General features: G+C 41.5%; 1 protein-coding gene across 1 annotated transcript; it reads left to right on the forward strand.

The window, feature by feature from the left end:
* The first annotated feature begins 5,055 nt into the window (after positions 1-5,055).
* COQ10B (coenzyme Q10B) lies at positions 5,056-16,603 on the forward strand. The gene is made up of 5 exons (XM_074910781.1): positions 5,056-5,169; positions 8,901-9,047; positions 10,488-10,680; positions 13,357-13,458; positions 16,390-16,603. Exons 1-5 carry the CDS (start codon positions 5,084-5,086, stop codon positions 16,555-16,557), a joined length of 696 nt encoding a protein of 231 aa, XP_074766882.1. The 5' UTR covers positions 5,056-5,083; the 3' UTR covers positions 16,558-16,603.
* The last annotated feature ends 572 nt before the right edge of the window (positions 16,604-17,175 follow it).

Below are 17,175 nucleotides of genomic sequence, written 5' to 3' on the forward strand. Positions count from 1 at the left end.
GTTGTTCTGCAATAACTGTGCTTATGCAGCATCCTCATTTCATTTGGAAAATATGACCTTTTTTTCCCCAGTTCTGTTGATGTAATATATACATATTCCAACATCACAGTCTACAGTATACATCATAACTGAATGGGGTTGATTCTGTCCACATGCAAAGACCTGGAAACCCTCCCTTATAGTAAAGTGTTGTGAATGAGATAATTTTTTCTTCTCTCAGCTTTTAGTAGTGGTTAATCACAAACCTAAGTACACCACCAAGGCTGGCCACATCACTTAAGTTCAACACATTAATGATATTTCATAACACAGCGTAATATGTGATCTTATGCATCTTATTTACTATCGTGCAGTTTTCTTGTACAACTTCTAAATTTCTAATCTCCTCAGAATTGTCTGCAGCAAGCAAAGTTGAGTCAGCTTGAGAATTTCCAGTAGCATAAATTGTATAAATTACTTACAAAAAGGGAGATAAATACATGATGGTAAAACTTATATTCACTACTCACTAATCAATCCCCTTATGAAAGTTGGTAGTTCACATTACAACTTTTTGAAGATTGTCTTAAAGAAAATAAAGCCAAGGTTGTGTGTTTTCTGTGAAATATGTGTGTTTGACTGATCAACTGATCTATAGGTCTGGCTGTCTTTGCATTGTATTGCTTAGCTTGCAGAAGTTTGCTGAACAGTTCTGCTTGTAATATTTTATATAACTACAGCTATTCAAATGTTCCTAAGAGTAACTGTCATTTGAAGGTGCAGAGGGTCTTCTGGTTCTTCTTTTAGTGTTATTAAACTCAGTTTTGCATTTCTAGGAAGATGCACTTGCACATACTCATAGGCCACAAGAGGAGATATTTACTGAGCTGCCCAGGGACATGTGAGAGTAAGGTCGAGGCAGACAGTAATTCCCTACTGCAAGAATTTAATGCATGTAACTATTTTAAGTAAATGTCACATGCTCAGGTTCACGATGAAGATCAATTTGCAGTAACTTTCTCTTGTTTCTTCAGCCTGACTTCCAACTTATGCAGAACAGTTGCGATACTGCATTTCCTCTGCTATTAAACAGAACTGAGCTCAGGGGTGGTGAGCCTGAGGAACACTTCTAAGTAGTAGTTCTGAGGTATGCTACTTCCTGCAGAAGAGGGAGTGCTGTGCTGTGAGGGGAATTATGCTATGATGAAGCACTGTAAAGTGCTCTTCCCCCTCCCCTGCCAAATTCTGTATGCTGTCCCAGGTTCTTTAATTTGTGTCTGGCTGTCGAAGCCCTGAATCCTGACATATGTATACTTTTGCCTCCTGAACAGTATCTCTATTGCATAGCTTCCACAGGATATGGACAAGGTAGTAGCTTAGTGGTTTACCAGTCCTATTTCACCTGCCCAAGTTCCCATCCCTTTCCCCCACATACACCTGTATATAAACTTCATGGAGATCCCTGTACAGATTGGATTTAAGAGCCCAGAAGCTTTGCAGATCTGGAATCATACCTGAGTTACAGACCCATGAGGTCCTGCTTTATGTAACAGATTCAGGTCCAATTTCATGGCCAGCTTAAGCTGTCACTAGCTGGCACCATGGCTGGAAGAAATATCCAGCCACTTTGCCTGTCCTTGGTTGACCCCATCTATTGTGCCAGTATAAGTTTCTGGCGCTGGTTCACTCAAAGAAGCCATACTTCTGATTACACCCTCCTGATGATTCTTCCAAAAAGAACTTCTTATTTGTGTTCTTTTTTCCCCACACCCAATGCTTTAAAGAATTGCACAATAAGCTGATATTATGCAAAAAGCCACAAACCTGGTCTAAACTCCCAGTCCTTCAATTCACCCCAGGTCTGTGCTTAACTTCGTATGCCACGGACAGTTTATTGACATTGCTGTGCCTATTACAGATAAGGGCAAAAATTCTTAAAGAGAGGAAATACTTAACAACAGCAGCTGTTTCAGCTCCACACAATATGAGCAAGAAATATGAAACAAAATCTCTTACAGTCCCGTTTTTGCTTCTGGTGCCAAAAGGTAGCAAGGTAGAAAGGATCCTTCTTCTCACTGAGAAGCCAGTGAGTTACAAAACCACACTTTGGATGATAAACTTTTTGTTATCATTAACTACTTTGTGTTTTGCAGCATAGTAGGTATGTGTGTAACCTGAACACAAAAGAGCCTCGCTTTGTCTGTCACTGCTGGTACAGACAGGCTGATGGACGTAAATGAAAGAGGGGACGGTGCAGTCACCTATGCTCCTACAGTAGTGTGGGGTCCCTCGGGGGAGTCTGAGGGCCCTTTTGTAGGTTTTATCTCAAGAGGAAGGAGGCTTCAGGCCCACAGGAGGCCTGTGTCACCACTGGCACAGCACCCCAGGGCTGGCAGGGTGAGGGTGCTTGGGTAAGGACTTCACCGGCCCTGCAGAGAAGCAAAAGACACAGCCTTCCTCGAGCAGCAATCCTTCCCCAGTCCGTGAGAAGCTGAGGCTGGTGTCTGCGTGGTTTACTGCTGATCGTGTTCTTCCTTAACAGTTAAATCCATACAGCCTGTGTTGTTCTGGAAGTGGGAGAGGATACGAACAGAGCAGCTGGATTTCAAAACTGGCTAGTGAGTATGCACTGAGGTTTCAACCTCTTTTGGATTTACCAAGATCATATGAAGGTCTAAAAAGTCTAAGTCTTTTCACAACAAGTTTACAGTCAAATGCTTTAATTCTTGCTATGCCAGAAACACCCAGTTCACTGGTGCTAAATGAAATATAAGAAAATTACCTTGATTTTATATTGTACGTCCTGATTAATCCACTTAAGTGTGAAACAAAAAATCTGCTCTTAATTCCTATCTGCATCATTTTCAGATCATGTAACTAGCAACTTAATCATCACTCATGCTTGTAAATGTATGATTGTGAGAGATTTTGAGATATTTCAAAGGCAAATATTATTCAAACCTCATTTATAAATAGGAATACAATGGCCATAGTTTTGCTTTACTCAGCATATCTTTGGCTGCCAAAGGAACATACTGAACTAGCTGCCCTACTCAGTCATCTATGGGAATAGAGCTGAATGTGTTAGGTAAAAAATAGCCTGCTTTTAAACAGGGATATGCTTGTCTCATCTAAGATTGACTCTGTCTCTCTGTCCACTTAAAAGGGTCCTTAAAACTCTTAAGTGTTTTTTAAATAACATAAGCCTCATAATCAGAGTTTAAACTTAGCCTTTTTTTCATGGTGGTGGTATTACAAAAATAGCACTTAGAAAAAAAAATTCTTTGTGGTCATACAGTACAGCTCCTTCTGGTGTATCAGAAATGTCTTGCATCTCTCTGGCCGTGTTAATTTGGGCCATTTTTCCTGTCAAAGTTAGTAAATGCAAATCTCTCTTCCAACAGCAGGTATTAAGCAAGGTGTAAGAACTGCAATTTTGAGTCTAACAAGAGAAAAAAAGGCAAGAAACCTTCAAAGTGCCCTCAGACATCTGTGTTCTTGTACTTCTCAATACTTGATCCTCCGGTTATTCTAAACACTAAAAGACATCAGACTCTCTAAGAGGTATTTCCTGACCCACAGGAGCAAGCTAGAACAGAGGCAGAACACACTCCCATGGCAAAATATGGAATCCAGCAAATAAGAGCGACTGATGGAAGTAGCAAAACCCCCGGATGAAGCTAGTAATAAGGACTGGAGCCGGGGGCTGGTGGTGCAGGCAGGCTGGGACTGGGGCTTTTTTGTATTTCTGGCTTTGCTGTTTGTTCTTCACCTACATCGGAGAACATGGTTTTTTACATGTGTCTGGTTTCTATCAACTTCAATATGAAGAACATGCTATAGGACAGCCTATCAGCAAAGCACCATACCCAGACATGATTAAAGAGCTGCTCCAATTAGTTTCAGTTACCCAAATTGGTGGTATTCTTATTTAATAGTGATTTTGCTAATGGCAAGGACACTGAGATAATTATGAGGAGGACTTTTCTGAAGATGATGTATATGTGGACTAGCTTTAACTAAACTGCTTTAACTTAACTACTTTAACTAAAATACAATTTAACTCACATCAGATGTGAAATTCTAGTTGCATTTAATTGGTGGGAAAGGGTTTGTCATGTAGTTGGGAGACATTGTTGACATTGTGTGTTTACTTTCTACTGTGATACAGCCCAGGTACACGTTCAAGTTAAGGATTTGTAAATATTATGAAGCGTAAGTATTACCTCTCAGTTCAGGAGTTGAATAACACACCAGGAACTGAATTTTAGCAAGGTACTACTTTATGGAAATAGATTTTGCAGACTTACTTTTAAATAACTTCTGTGTAACACGGTTTTACATGTAATATGATATCTATCACGAGGCAGATTATGTTTAAGCAATAGTTCAATTGCAGGATAGTTGTAAAATGCGCTTTTGTTGAAGGAGGCTGTATTTGCAAGGTGAATTATGAGAAACCACGAGTAACGAGTTTTTTGTCTCAATGTGTAGTAAAGCCATGCTCTGTGACTGTAGGCAGGCCTATGGAGGTACCAGTAAGTTTTAATGGCGTTGATTGCTCTAAACTTTAGCCGGCGTCGAGCAGAGGCAGGTTAAGCACCGGATCGCTGCGCAGCCGTTTGAGCAGCGCTCTGCTGAGGGAAGCGGCGGCGACGCGCGGGATAAGCGGGTGCCTCGCCCGGGGGGAAAGCGCTCCGCCAAGGGGCCCCTCCAGGGCGCCCACGCCGCGGAGGGCTCCTGACGACGCCGGGGGTGGTGGTGGCGGTGGTGATGACGATGGCGGTCGCTCCCGCCGCCGCTCCGTGAGGCGCCCCCCGCGCGCACAAGCCCAATTATAGCCGCGCGCGGGGCTCGCGCGCCGCCGGGCCAATCAGGCGCAGGGCTTCCCCCCCCGCCCCGCGCGAGCCCGAGCTGTCTCGTGACTGGGCGCGCGCCCCCGGCTCCGCCAGCGCCGGCCGGCGGGCTGGCCCGCGGCGCGTGACGCCGGCCGCCGCGCGGCGATAGGGCGGTTGGGGCGCGCGGCGGGGGCGCGGCTCTCCGCGGCCGTCGTTAGGCAGCGCGCGGGGGCGGGCGGGGCAGCCGGCGAGGAGCGGGGCCCGAGATGGCGCGGAGCGGCCGGGCGCTCGGCAGGGCCCTGGCCGGTGGGCTCGCCGCCGCACCCCCGCCGCCGCGCGCGGCCGCCGTCAGGTACGGTCGCGGGGGTGGCAGGCAGGGCCCCGGCGGGTAGCCGTGTGCCGTCCCGGGGCCCCGCCGTCGCGCCGCCCCCGGCTTCCCTCCCTCCCTCCGCCCGCCCGGGGCGCCGCGGCCGGGGCCGGGCCGGGCCGGGGGGAGGTGGGGTGGGGCCGCCTCAGGCGCGCTGTAGCCCGCGGGGCGGTGCCGGGCGAGCCCCTGCTCGGCTTTGCCCGCCCGGGGGCTCGTGGCACGGCCCGGAGCCGCCCCGCAGAGAAGCTCCTGGCTTTGGGGAAGGGGAGAGGGAAGGTCCCCCCGGGTCCGCTCCGGCTCCGCGTCCCGCGGGGGCGGCTGAGGTGCCCTCGACTTCGGCAGCTGTTGGCCGCTTTCAGCGGCCAGGGTCAACGGAAGAACAAACGATTTTCAGATTATCAACTTGCCTCTCCTCTGCTTGAGCCAGTTGCATAACTGAGCAATCCGTAAAATAAGTGAAAAGCTGTGTAAAACGCCCAGATGTTTTCCACTTCAGATAATGCAACAAGTTTCTTATACCCTGATCACATGGAAGGCTGGCTGGAACAACTTGAGAAACAAAACATGCTTTGGGATAAGAGTTGATCTCTTAACTGGAAGAAGAACAGCAGATGAGAGAGGGAATATGATTTGAAAATCTTAGGAGAAAAAAAGGTTCACCTGTTGCTTCTGTTATGGCAATGCTGCTGTGTTTCTTTGATAAATTCAATGTCTTACTGTCATATAAATGGTGAAGAAGAATAGTTCATGATGTCAAATTTCAAGCAATCATTTGACGTAATTGTTACTGTGCAGTGGTGTAATGTCATCTTGGACCACATTTCTTAATGTATATCCATGTTTAATCTTTAGGATATGTTTGCAATATTAAAATAACTCTGGCAAACAAAATCACTGTTTTAAAAAGTCATTTCTTGGAGCCCTGAGGGCAATACCGATTATGGGAAGGGTGTTTGGTATAAAGCAAGCCATTAAGTAACTGGTTGCAACCTAAGTTTGAAAATGTTTCTAGTGTAAGCTGCAGGTATCTTAGCAGCTGGTTTTAAGCAAGTGCAAGCTGAATCCAAAATGGTGCTGTATTATTTGTAGCCTTGAAGCTGGATATGCTTTCACGTCCTGCAGTTGTCATCGGTGTATATTCTGTACCTGTTGTGAACTCGGCAGACCCTTTACTCTGCTGGACTCGGGTTCAAGGACTCAGGTGGTAAATTAGCCTCTTGTACTTATTCAGACTGAGATGCTAATGAGGACACTTGCTGGCAACACGTTTTTGGGGATGTGAACAGCTGTTGAGAAGGAATTTGAATGAGATCAACTCATGTCTCACAGACCATAAAATGGCCATCACATATCACTAACCTTATGAAAGTAACAGCTGGGATAACAGTAAATACAAATGCCCTGGCACGCAGTTATCTATAATATCAGCCTTTATGGTTACGAGTTTGAGATTCCTTTTTTCAAAAATTTGTTAATCTTTAGGCTTAGAAAATTTCATAGCTATCAAAAGTAATCACTGAGTATAGATCACTTACATATGTATACGATACACCAGTAAATGTTTCCTTTTCAGGTCATAGAGGTCAGGTGATACTGTGCTCAGTGGCCAAGAGTTTAGAGAGAAAGCAGCGAGTGACAGGGGTTGAATGATGCCAGTGTGAGTGGATATGGTTGCGTTACTGTCAGAGGGTAAACACAGAGGTGGTAGGTGTGTCTAAATGCTGGTATGGACTTGGCTTTTCTTCTGTGGCCTTGATCAGGCTCACAAAAACATGTGTGACATCCTTTGAAATCTGTGCTTTCGTGATTTCTTGAAGAAGTATGCTTTCCTCAACTGGGACCGAGCCCAGCACATTCTTAGAGCATCTGGTTTTCTTCAGAAAAAATTGGGAGAGAGATGAAATCTCACCATGTTTGTTAGCATTATAACCTCTCTTAACTTTGCCTTCCTTGCATGGCAATATAACTGTGAAAAGGACATTGTCTTACAGCCATTAAAAGATTATTTGTAGAGATTGTTTTTCAGTCTTGTAGCTGAAACAAGTCTAGATAAAAGTGTATGAAACAATATACTGGCATAGCATTACAGTAAAAACCAGAAGAAACCTGGCAGCTAGTTTGGACTGTGTACTATACCTAGCCCCAGATGGAGAAAGTAATTTCAATTTGCTCACCAGGAGGAGGAGGTCTGGTCCAAACATTTGAACACTTTCTATGAATCTGCTTGAGGCAGCTACAATGTTCCTGGCACCCTTCCAGCGTTTCTGTCAAAGCAGTGCTTTTCCTTAACAGTCCTGACCAGTCTGTGTGGAAAAAAAAACCCCAAACCGTGTCCACATCCCTTGAGATACAGTTGCAAATATTTGCAGAGTCTGTTGTCTAAAGGCTTTTAAAGTCAACCTGTTCTTAATTCTGACACAATACTTCTGTCCCATCTTAAGTGATTCCTTTTCAGCTGCAGTGGTTATAGTTTGTGTTGTCAGTCATCTTGCTTTGTATCACAGTTGTTTATTTCTTTTTTAAAAGACTGTAGAGAATGTTTCTAATCAGATGATGATGATGTTCCTCTGAACTCAATATCAATTTACTGTTTGCCTGTCTCCTAATACACTGACTGTATAAACTAGGGTGGTCAGTCCCAGGTTATTACTGTCTTTCTTTAGAATTAAAAGTTATGTTGATTTTTAAAGAACATGTTAATAATAATTTTAATTGTTTAAAATTGGTAACTGTAATTTGCTAGACTACTTTGATGGTTAGTAAAAAAAATGCATTTATCTGTTCATTGTGTTTAAAAACACCCACCAGAACAACCAAATAAGCCACCAAACAAGGCTAATGCTAAGTGGGGAAGGTTGGTTCCATTTTTGTCTGTGTGAATCCAGAAGTATAGTCCTGATTGTTTAATTAGAGAAAGGACAGTAAAAGACCCAGGTTGCCCTTTAGCTTATGTTTGTAGAATCGCTGACAGCAACAGTGGCATTTTTAACTTCCTGGTGCCAAAAATTGGAGCTGTTGAAGTAGCATTTTGCATCTTAATTGACTCAATCTAGGCAAAATCAATAATTTAGCACAACAGACCTATTAATCACGATGAATATTTGTTAGATTTTAGTGTAGGTGTTCACAGACAGAGAACACTGCAGTGTAATCTTAAAATTACTAGTATTTTTAAAGGTAGTTAAGTTTTATTTATGAAAAACACTGTGTCCAAGGTTTTGCATGATTTTTTTCTGAAGGAAATTTTGGAAGCTGGCTAAGCAATGCACTTCTTGAAAGGACTTTCAAAATGAAACTGTCCTGAGAGAAGGATGGCAGCCAGGGGGATTATAGCAGAGTTCAGCTTTGTATCTCCAAGTGGAACCTTCTCTTCCTTGATTTTGCTATTGAGAAAGCCCGTTCTGCAAATTAAGTGCATATGAGGCTTGTACATGAACTCAGACTGCCATGAAGTCAACATTTAACATGCCTTTGTATTTTACTCTGCCAATTACTTTTCTCGTGACTGGGAGCTATTTTTAGTTTCTCCTAAAGGGAAAAAAAACCCCAACCAACCAACTTGTGGTTTTTTAACAGTTTGTATACTGTGTGAGCCTTTGCTTTTCCATCTGAATCTGTCATTTTCAGGAATGTTATACAACAGATTGTTTGTCTCACTTGAATGTGGTGTTATTTATTTTGCTGAAAGACATCTAAAAGCATTTTCACTGTTGCAGGCACTTGGCTTCTTGTGGTATTCTGATGACCAGAATTTCTCCTTTGCAAGTACCTGTAATGAGCCATACCTTTTCAAGAACTTTCTTCAACATTGCTGCACCACTAGTAAATAAAAGAAAAGAATATTCTGAAAGAAGAATTATAGGGTTTGTATAAATGTGTGGAAAGACACTTTATATGCCTGTTGATGTTGTGTTTGCTGTGATTAATCCAAAACACTAGAAGTTCAAGGGCTGAGCAGCCCTGAAGACACATGTCCCTATGGCTCTGCCCAGCTGGAGACTAGGAAGGATTCCTAGGAAGGACTTTCAGAATTTGTAGAGATTGGACTTTTCCAGCCTGAAATTGAGTATAAAAAGTGTAGGAAGACAAAACTCTTGCCCCATAGAAGGAAGTGCTGGAAAATAATATTTCTATTCTATGACAAAACAAAAACAACCCTGAAAGGGAAGAATACACTATTAATTTCATCTGGTGAAATAGGAATAAACCCACAGGTGTGAAAACTGTCAATTTGTTCCTTTCTGTCCCAAATACGTGATAACATCTGCACTTACATTATGTTTTGCTTCCCACTTCTTGAGATTTTCTTCTGTCTTTAAAAGGAGGAAAATACTTATTTATGTGATAAAGAACCTTAGGCACATAGAAGAAGATTTTGAAATCCTGTTTGCCTTAAAGCTAGTGGGAAAATTCCAGTTAATTTGACAAGACTGGGAATCCACCCCCAGTCTCTGGTCCACAATGGCATGAACTATTTGTTCATTAGCATATTTTTTTTTACTGTGCTTAATACTCAGTTATGTTATAGTTCTTGAACTGCAACAGATTTTGCCTAGGCACTTATAAAGAACCTTGGTCCAATAGTACTCACTGTTGAGTACTGTTGAACATATGCTTCATTTTAAGCACAGATGGAATTAAGCATGTGCTTTAGTTCTTTCCTGAGTCAGAACTAAAAATTAAAAGCCATAGCTATGTAATACTATGCCACATTACAACGTTGCCATCATACTCCTTCATACAACTCAATATCCTGCTTGAGCAGAGGGGTTGAACAAAATGACCTCCTGAGCTCCCTTCCAACCTCAGCCATTCTGTGATGCTGTGAGGTTTTTCCATTGCATGTATTTTTTAATTAAGTTTTTTTATTTGGGATAAAATAAGGAAAGTAGTGTTCCTCTATTTAAACCTTATGAAATAAAGTAGTTTTGATACAGCTTTTCTGGGTAGCCATGACGTGTATTCTTTATGTGGAATATCTTAAGATCTACCTAAATGAAGACACAACCATGCTGGAAAAACTATTTTTCCATTTGAAATGTATGTATATTTACCCGATACTGCAGGAAGTAGCAGACACCACGTTCACTGTTTGCTAGCTTTACTGTTGGATGTTGTGTGGTGTTTTGCATCTTTATGCAAAGACTTTTACCAGTTTATTACTTTTTTTTGTTCTCTTTTTTACTTTCCCAAACCAGTGGTAGTGTTTTCGAGTGACTGCCATTTATATAATCTTTGAAACTTTTTAATCTGAATTTGAGGTTAAAAAACCTTGTAACTAATGTTTGTATTTCTGATTCCAGGTATTCTATGCAGGAAATGTATGAAGTTGTTGCCGTTGTGGAGAATTACAAACTATTTGTTCCTTGGTGTAAAAAGTCAGACATATTATCGAAGCGCTCTGGATACTGCAAAGCACAGCTAGAAATAGGATTCCCTCCTGTAGTAGAGAGGTACACATCAGTTGTTACCCTAGTGAGACCGCATTTAGTTAAGGTAACTTTTTTTTTTTCTTAGCTGTAACTTTCCATAACTTTTGTTTGTTGAAATTCAAATAACTCACTCGTATTTTGAAACAAAATTGATGCTCAAAGTGCTTTGTGTGGCTCAAAACTTGTGTTGCTTTTGTTTAAAGACTTAGGTTAACTGGAGAGAATTTGAATGTACTTTTAAAACATAAGCTGTGTGGTGAGGTGGGGGAGGAACTGCTTTTTAATTTCCTTTTGCTAGAGAAACTAGCCTCCATTAATGAAGATACACCATTTTTGTTAAAATTTTGTCCAAGCCCCTCTAAATGCAAAATTAACACAACTTAGAAGTTATCTTTGACAACTGTAGCTTCTGATGCCTTAGAAAAATTGATACCTGTCATTACTTTTCTTCTGAGAATTTTCCCTAGCTAATATGAGAAGTCTTAAGAAGAACTTGTTATTCAGTGTGTTGATAAGAAGATAGAAGAGTGGATCCAAAGCCCCTTTGTTCAGAAGAGAAGCAATTGTATTTCTCCCGTTTTCAGCTTTTTAAGAGCAATTATTAAAAATGTCAGGGCAGAAATATTAAATGAAGCCTGAATCTTCTGATTAGTTTGCCTTACATGTTCAAATTTGTTTTGGTTAGGAACAGCTCAAAACAGATTCCTTACAGCAAAACTGCCTCTCCCTTCATGTGACACATCTCAACTTGGCGTAACTAGTGGAATTACAACAGTTGATAGCTGTTTGAGATAATTGTTTGGATATACTCTTTCACTGTTCTTCCCTAGACTTCCTCTTTAAGAGACACTGCTCTAAACAGAAACTGGGTTTAAGTACAAGGGAGAGGTCAACTGGAAAGTGAATATGCAAAGTGCTTTACTTTGTACTTAATGATTCTGGAAAGAAAAAAAAAGTGTATTTCTCCCTTTCTTAAAGTTGAACAGCTCCAATGGAAGATGTGCATTTTACATGCTGACTGCTTTCCCTTTCTCCTCCTCCCTGACGAGACTGGCTTTTTCCTTTCACATAGCTATCAGATGGACTTGCCAGCTCTTTTTCCTCCTAATTCACTCAAAAGATAATTTCTTGTCGCAGAAAAGACCGTGAAAGTTGTGAGAACTGTTTCTTCAGATGTCCTCCTCCTAGACTTACTAGCACTTTCTCTGCTGGGATTATTTTTTCTAGCTTACATTCTGTGCATGTAGGAACATTTCTAGAGGAGCAACCGTGTTTGAACTGCTTCATTGTCCACAGGAACAACTCTGAGCAAAGGCAGCTTGCCTGGTGGTCTAGCATAGTGGGCTGCTGGTGGCAACAAAACGAGCACGGATTTGTTGCTTATGGCAGCAGTGCTTGAGCAATGGAAAAATCGGACTGGTGGTAGCAGCAGCTAGTGCCACAGAGGAAAGCACGGAGTGAGTTTGCTACTTACAAGGTTGGAAGCAAGGGGGGGGGACACTGGCAATTTTCCCATGTTTCCTGCCCTTTTGGCAGCAGCAGGAAAAGCAAGCCCAGCTCTTCATGTCTAACCTTGCCTCTACTCCTCCCCTGGCTGTAGAAGTAGTAAGGTACTGCATCTCATTCCTGGGCAGAAAAATGTAGGTATTTTTGTGCTGCTGATTAGTCTTTGAGATGGCTTACCTTACCATGGCTTTCAAACCACAAGCAACACCTATTCATCATGGCTAGTCTTGTTGGATCAGATCTGCTTGTGATAACAGTAAGAACTTGTAAAAAAAGAATTAAAAAACTATAGAAATTCTCTCTAGAAGTTCCAAAACAAGTGAGATTATGTATTTGGATGATTTTGAAGTGTATGTCTTTCAGTCTTTCTCTATTATAAATATGGGCACAGAAAATTAGCTATATGTACTAAAAGCAAAATGAGTGAAAATAAGGACCCTGTTGTCATGAAAAGTATGAAGCCAACTACTCCAAATACTGTGTTGTTTTAAGGAAGCATGTGCAAACACTCCTGAAACATTAGTTAAATATGGCTTGCCAGTAACTAAAAGCCAACGTAGAAGCTGATTACAAACCTGAGTGTATGGTTTTACTGTAGCTCTTGATCACAATAGTATCTTGTGACGACAAAAGATGTTTGGAGTTTGTCTTCAGTCAGGTATGTTTTGTTGCTAAGTATTCCTATAGCCTAAGACTACTGGTCTGAATGTCAGTATATAAATAATTCTGTATGTAGAATCACAGACTGGTTTGGGTTGGAAGGGACCATAAAGATCATCTAGTTCCCACCTCCCTGCCACGGGCAGGGACACCTTCCACTAGCCCAGCTCACAGCCCCGTCCAACCTGGCCTTTCATTACATTACATACATGTAATGAAAAAAAAACCCAGACAAACCCAAACACAGTGAATATCCATATCCTTTGCTTAAAGCAGTGTTGTTCATAATTCTGGTATATAGCATTAGCATTATTTTAGCATTCTATGCGTCATGCTAGAGATCTGTTTTATGACTCTCAAGACACAAAATTTTTCCTCTCCCTTAAAAGGAATTCAATTATTTTGCTGCAAGGGACACTGTACAAATGGGATCTTGCACTGGCTGCACTCTAATTTTAACTCTGCCCTGAGATCCTTCACTGTCTAACAAAATGCAAATGCAAACTTCAGTAACACCAATTTGTCACATCTATAAAAATTTAATTGTAGTTTGACTTTTTAAACTTCATTTTAGGCATCCTGCACAGATGGAAAACTATTTAATCACTTGGAAACAGTGTGGCGTTTCAGCCCAGGTATCCCTGGTTATCCAAGGACATGTACACTGGATTTTTCAGTAAGTATTATAATTAATTAAGACTACCACATGCTAGGAACAGGGCATAGAAACAGTATCTTCAACTGTGCTTTCTTTTTTTTAATGCCTGCAACTAATTTTCCATACACATGGAAAACAAGTTAGTTTTAGTCACTACTATCCAAAAAATTTTTGCAGGCTTTACCACGTGGAAGCCATTAGTGTTCTTCAGAGACAGCGTCTTCTGTGAGGTGTGTGCATATCATGAAACAGTCTAGGGATTGGTATCTCTTACTGTACAATTCTAAAAGTGCTCAAGTTTTTAGACAGTTAAATGCAGAGGGAGAAATATTAAACATACTTTGCTATTTCCTTTAATTACTCTGCAACTGAAGTGCTCTTGGGCCCAGTAAGTAGGTATTCTCCCATCTGTCCTGTTTGGCCTGCAGTTTGGTCAGTTTAATTTTCTGGCTTCCAATTTTACTCTTCCATGTATTTTGAGTCTTACTCCTTCCTTCTGTAATACAGGTATAATAGATTTTTGCTGTCTTTCTAGAATATGATGGGCTATCACTGCAGCTCAGAACGATTGCCCTTTAAATCTAGTATCTGATTTAGCCTGTTACTCCTAGACAAGTTGTTTTCCACTCAAACTACAGCTTTTCCATTTTGTCTATTTAGTCTGTCACCACATTTTTTTCTTAAATTTTATAGTGTTAAGAGTAGGTGTTGCATTGAGCCCGTAACTAAGGTGGGGTTTAGAACAGGCTACACAAGTACACAGAAATGGGTTGATCCTGCTGCCATCTACTGGGGTACTATGCTTTAAAACTTATCGTCTGTAAATAAGAAAAAGCTTTTGAGTATTTGTAAACTAGCACGTAAGTCTCCTTGGGTTAGTAACTTTCAGCTCATTGCTGTATTGCACTTCATGGAGTTCAATGGTAAAATTGAATCTGTAGGCATTAAAAAAAATACATTTCTTATGGGATTTGCATGTTATTTGCTCATGGTATTTGAATTTCTCCAGGCAGGTGAGTGCCAGTTCCTGCTACTAACCAGTACATAAACTAGCTTTTAACTGAAGCCAGAAATCAGTTGAGAGAACCTGAATTAAGCGAGTGTCTAAAGGCTATAGTCTAAATGCTGAGTCTGTGAGGAAAATTCCCCCCCTGCCACACCAAAGCCAGCTTTTAACTAGTTATTGACCTGAAATGTCAAAGGGAGTCAAGACTGGACTCAAAGTGGGTGTTTTCACTTTCTTGGGGAAACACTATTGACACTTCTTAGTGGCTACCCCCTTTTGAGGTGGCAGAAGCAAATGTAGCTAGCTGAGCAGGGGGTTGCCTCGCAGAGGCAAGTCCGCAAGGACTCGCTAGTCCTTGACCTGCTTTGTTGCTTGCCTCTGGGCCTGTGCAGATAGGGACGATAAGCCCTTCTCAGCACATACTGTGCAAGTACAGATATTCCAGAGACAACTTTGATTTCAAGAATTCTTGTTTTCTTTCAAAAATGTAAATTGAGTTTTGGGTTATGCTGGTTCCCACAAGCTAATGTGTCCTCTTTTACCAGCTTGTTTCCAGGAGACACATACATACAGCAGGGAGCTTTTCTAGTTTGGTTTCAGCTTTTGAATGATTTGGTATACAGACTGAAGCGTAACACCATTTTTACCACCTGCAAACTTTGTAAATCTATACCATACCTCAGGTTTTCACAGGTACTGAACATGATGCCAGACACATTATCCCTGCTCTGCAGAACTCTACATGCTCTCAGTGACAACTCTCAGACTTGCAAAAGGCACATTAATTTTACTGGCGCTTGAGGTCAAGTAAATGTAAATGAAGCTTCACTTGGCTCGCAAGCCAAGTAGTTTAAAGACTTCTGTGCTACTGTTTCGCAGTTAACGTGCATTACTTATAAGCAGTTTGAGATATGCCATTTAGCATTTAATCTGCAGATTTCTCAGGAGTGGCAAAAATACTTAAATCTCAATCCAAAAGACACATTATAGCAGAAGCGATGATAAAATTGCAGAAGAGCAAATTTTTGTTTCGTAATCATTTCAGGAAGCTGCGTATTCCAAAACAATGCGATTCCATAGCCTTAGGGGAATGTTGTTTAACTAGACTGAAGGCCAGCAGAGCACAAAAACATAACTAAGGCTAGTTGATGTAAAAGTGACCTTTTCTTTTGAGGGTGGAGAAAGAAAGTGAACTCTCTGTGCCCCTGCCATAACTGTTAACTGCTGCAGTAGCTTCAGTTTAATGGCAAGATTAAGCAGCTGAAAAAAAAATGCTGAAGTTCTGAGCACGGCAGTGGGAGGCCCGAGGTGGTACAGAGGACTTCACCAGCCTGTCTGTACTCTGGAAGTGACTGCCCGAGTCACGACAGCGACAGGCCAGGGTGGGAGGGGTTCAGGTAGGAGATATGGCACACAAAACCAAATCTGTAGCTTTAGTCAGTAAACTGCTCTTTGACCATACTGTAACTACAGCTACCTAGATGGAAAGACTGATTTAAAATCTTGGTATTTAATAGGTAGCTATTTCAAGCTGCTTCTAAATGCAGCTTTTTCTTGGGTTTGCTCCAGCTTACCTGTAAGTCTGCTGTCTTGTCTGTCATGCCACGCAGGATTGTCTTCAGCTGACTTTTGTCCTCCAAGGGAGTTCTGTGTGCAAAGCAACTAAGTTATTGTTTGTCAATAGCTTTTTCATCATCCCAAATCTTTTACTTATGTTTTGTGATGTGGCATTTGTTAAGTAAAATACAGTTAGCTTAGATAAATGGAAATGATTACTTCAGAAAAACTAACCAGAATTATTCTTCTAATTGAAAAGCCCAGGGAGACAGTCCTCTGACTTGCTTGCAGACTAGCTGGAGATTCTTTGAGTTGTTTATTTATAACAGCATTTTACTACAACAGTAGATACAGGAAAAACATTTCTTCTCTATTGTCTTAAACAGGTTTCTTTTGAATTTCGTTCACTTCTACACTCAAAACTCGCTACGCTGTTTTTTGATGAAGTGGTAAAGCAGATGGTAGCTGCCTTTGAAAGAAGAGCATCCAAACTCCACGGCCCAGAAACAAGCATACCTCGGGAGCTAATGCTTCATGAAGTTCATCACACATAAAGGAGAATTGTAACCACCTCCATTATAAACTCGTTTGTACACTTCATTTATACGAGAGGTGCCACGCTCCTCCTTTGGGGCGTCTATTTCCTATCTGAGCTTTGGGTGTGATTTTATACTGTACAAAACACACCTGTTCAGCCAGATGTATATAGAATGTTCAAGCTGCAATCAAGTGCAACTTAAAAGTGTTATCAGGAACAGAGAGTTGGCAGCTACTGTAACACAAGGTGTCTCAGGCTGCCATTTGTTAACTTGCCAAAGGGTTTGTGTAGTCACAGCGTAAGTTCTGCCTTATCCAAGCTTATGGTTTTTTTCAGCATTGTAATGTATTAACTCAAGTTTAAGTTATTAGTAGTGTGAATGTAACTTAACGGTCCGGCGAAGCGAAGGGAAACGGGCATTCTGGCTTTGCCGAGCACGAACAGTTTGTCAGGCATTGGGTAGCAGGTGCTTTTAATCCAAGTAAAGGACAAGGGTAAGTCAGGAATCACCAGCTGCTGTTGAATTCTGACCAGCAACTGCAATAGAAAAAGGAACACAGCCTGAACACTCTTCAATTTTCAGAGGTTAAACACGGGGGGTACATGTCATGTGCGGAGTAATAGAATTTGAGTG

Source organism: Athene noctua, chromosome 7 (genome assembly GCF_965140245.1).
Source record: "Athene noctua chromosome 7, bAthNoc1.hap1.1, whole genome shotgun sequence".
In the NCBI taxonomy this organism is placed as follows: domain Eukaryota; kingdom Metazoa; phylum Chordata; class Aves; order Strigiformes; family Strigidae; genus Athene; species Athene noctua.

Bases quoted from the DNA above. Each gene is read 5' to 3' on its own strand.
- COQ10B (XM_074910781.1), top strand. From the start codon at position 5,084: ATGGCGCGGAGCGGCCGGGCGCTCGGCAGGGCCCTGGCCGGTGGGCTC. The intron at 9,048-10,487 runs GTTTGTATAAAT...TTCTGATTCCAG, and splicing joins TCTGAAAGAAGAATTATAGG to GTATTCTATGCAGGAAATGT. The intron at 13,459-16,389 runs GTAAGTATTATA...TGTCTTAAACAG, and splicing joins CATGTACACTGGATTTTTCA to GTTTCTTTTGAATTTCGTTC.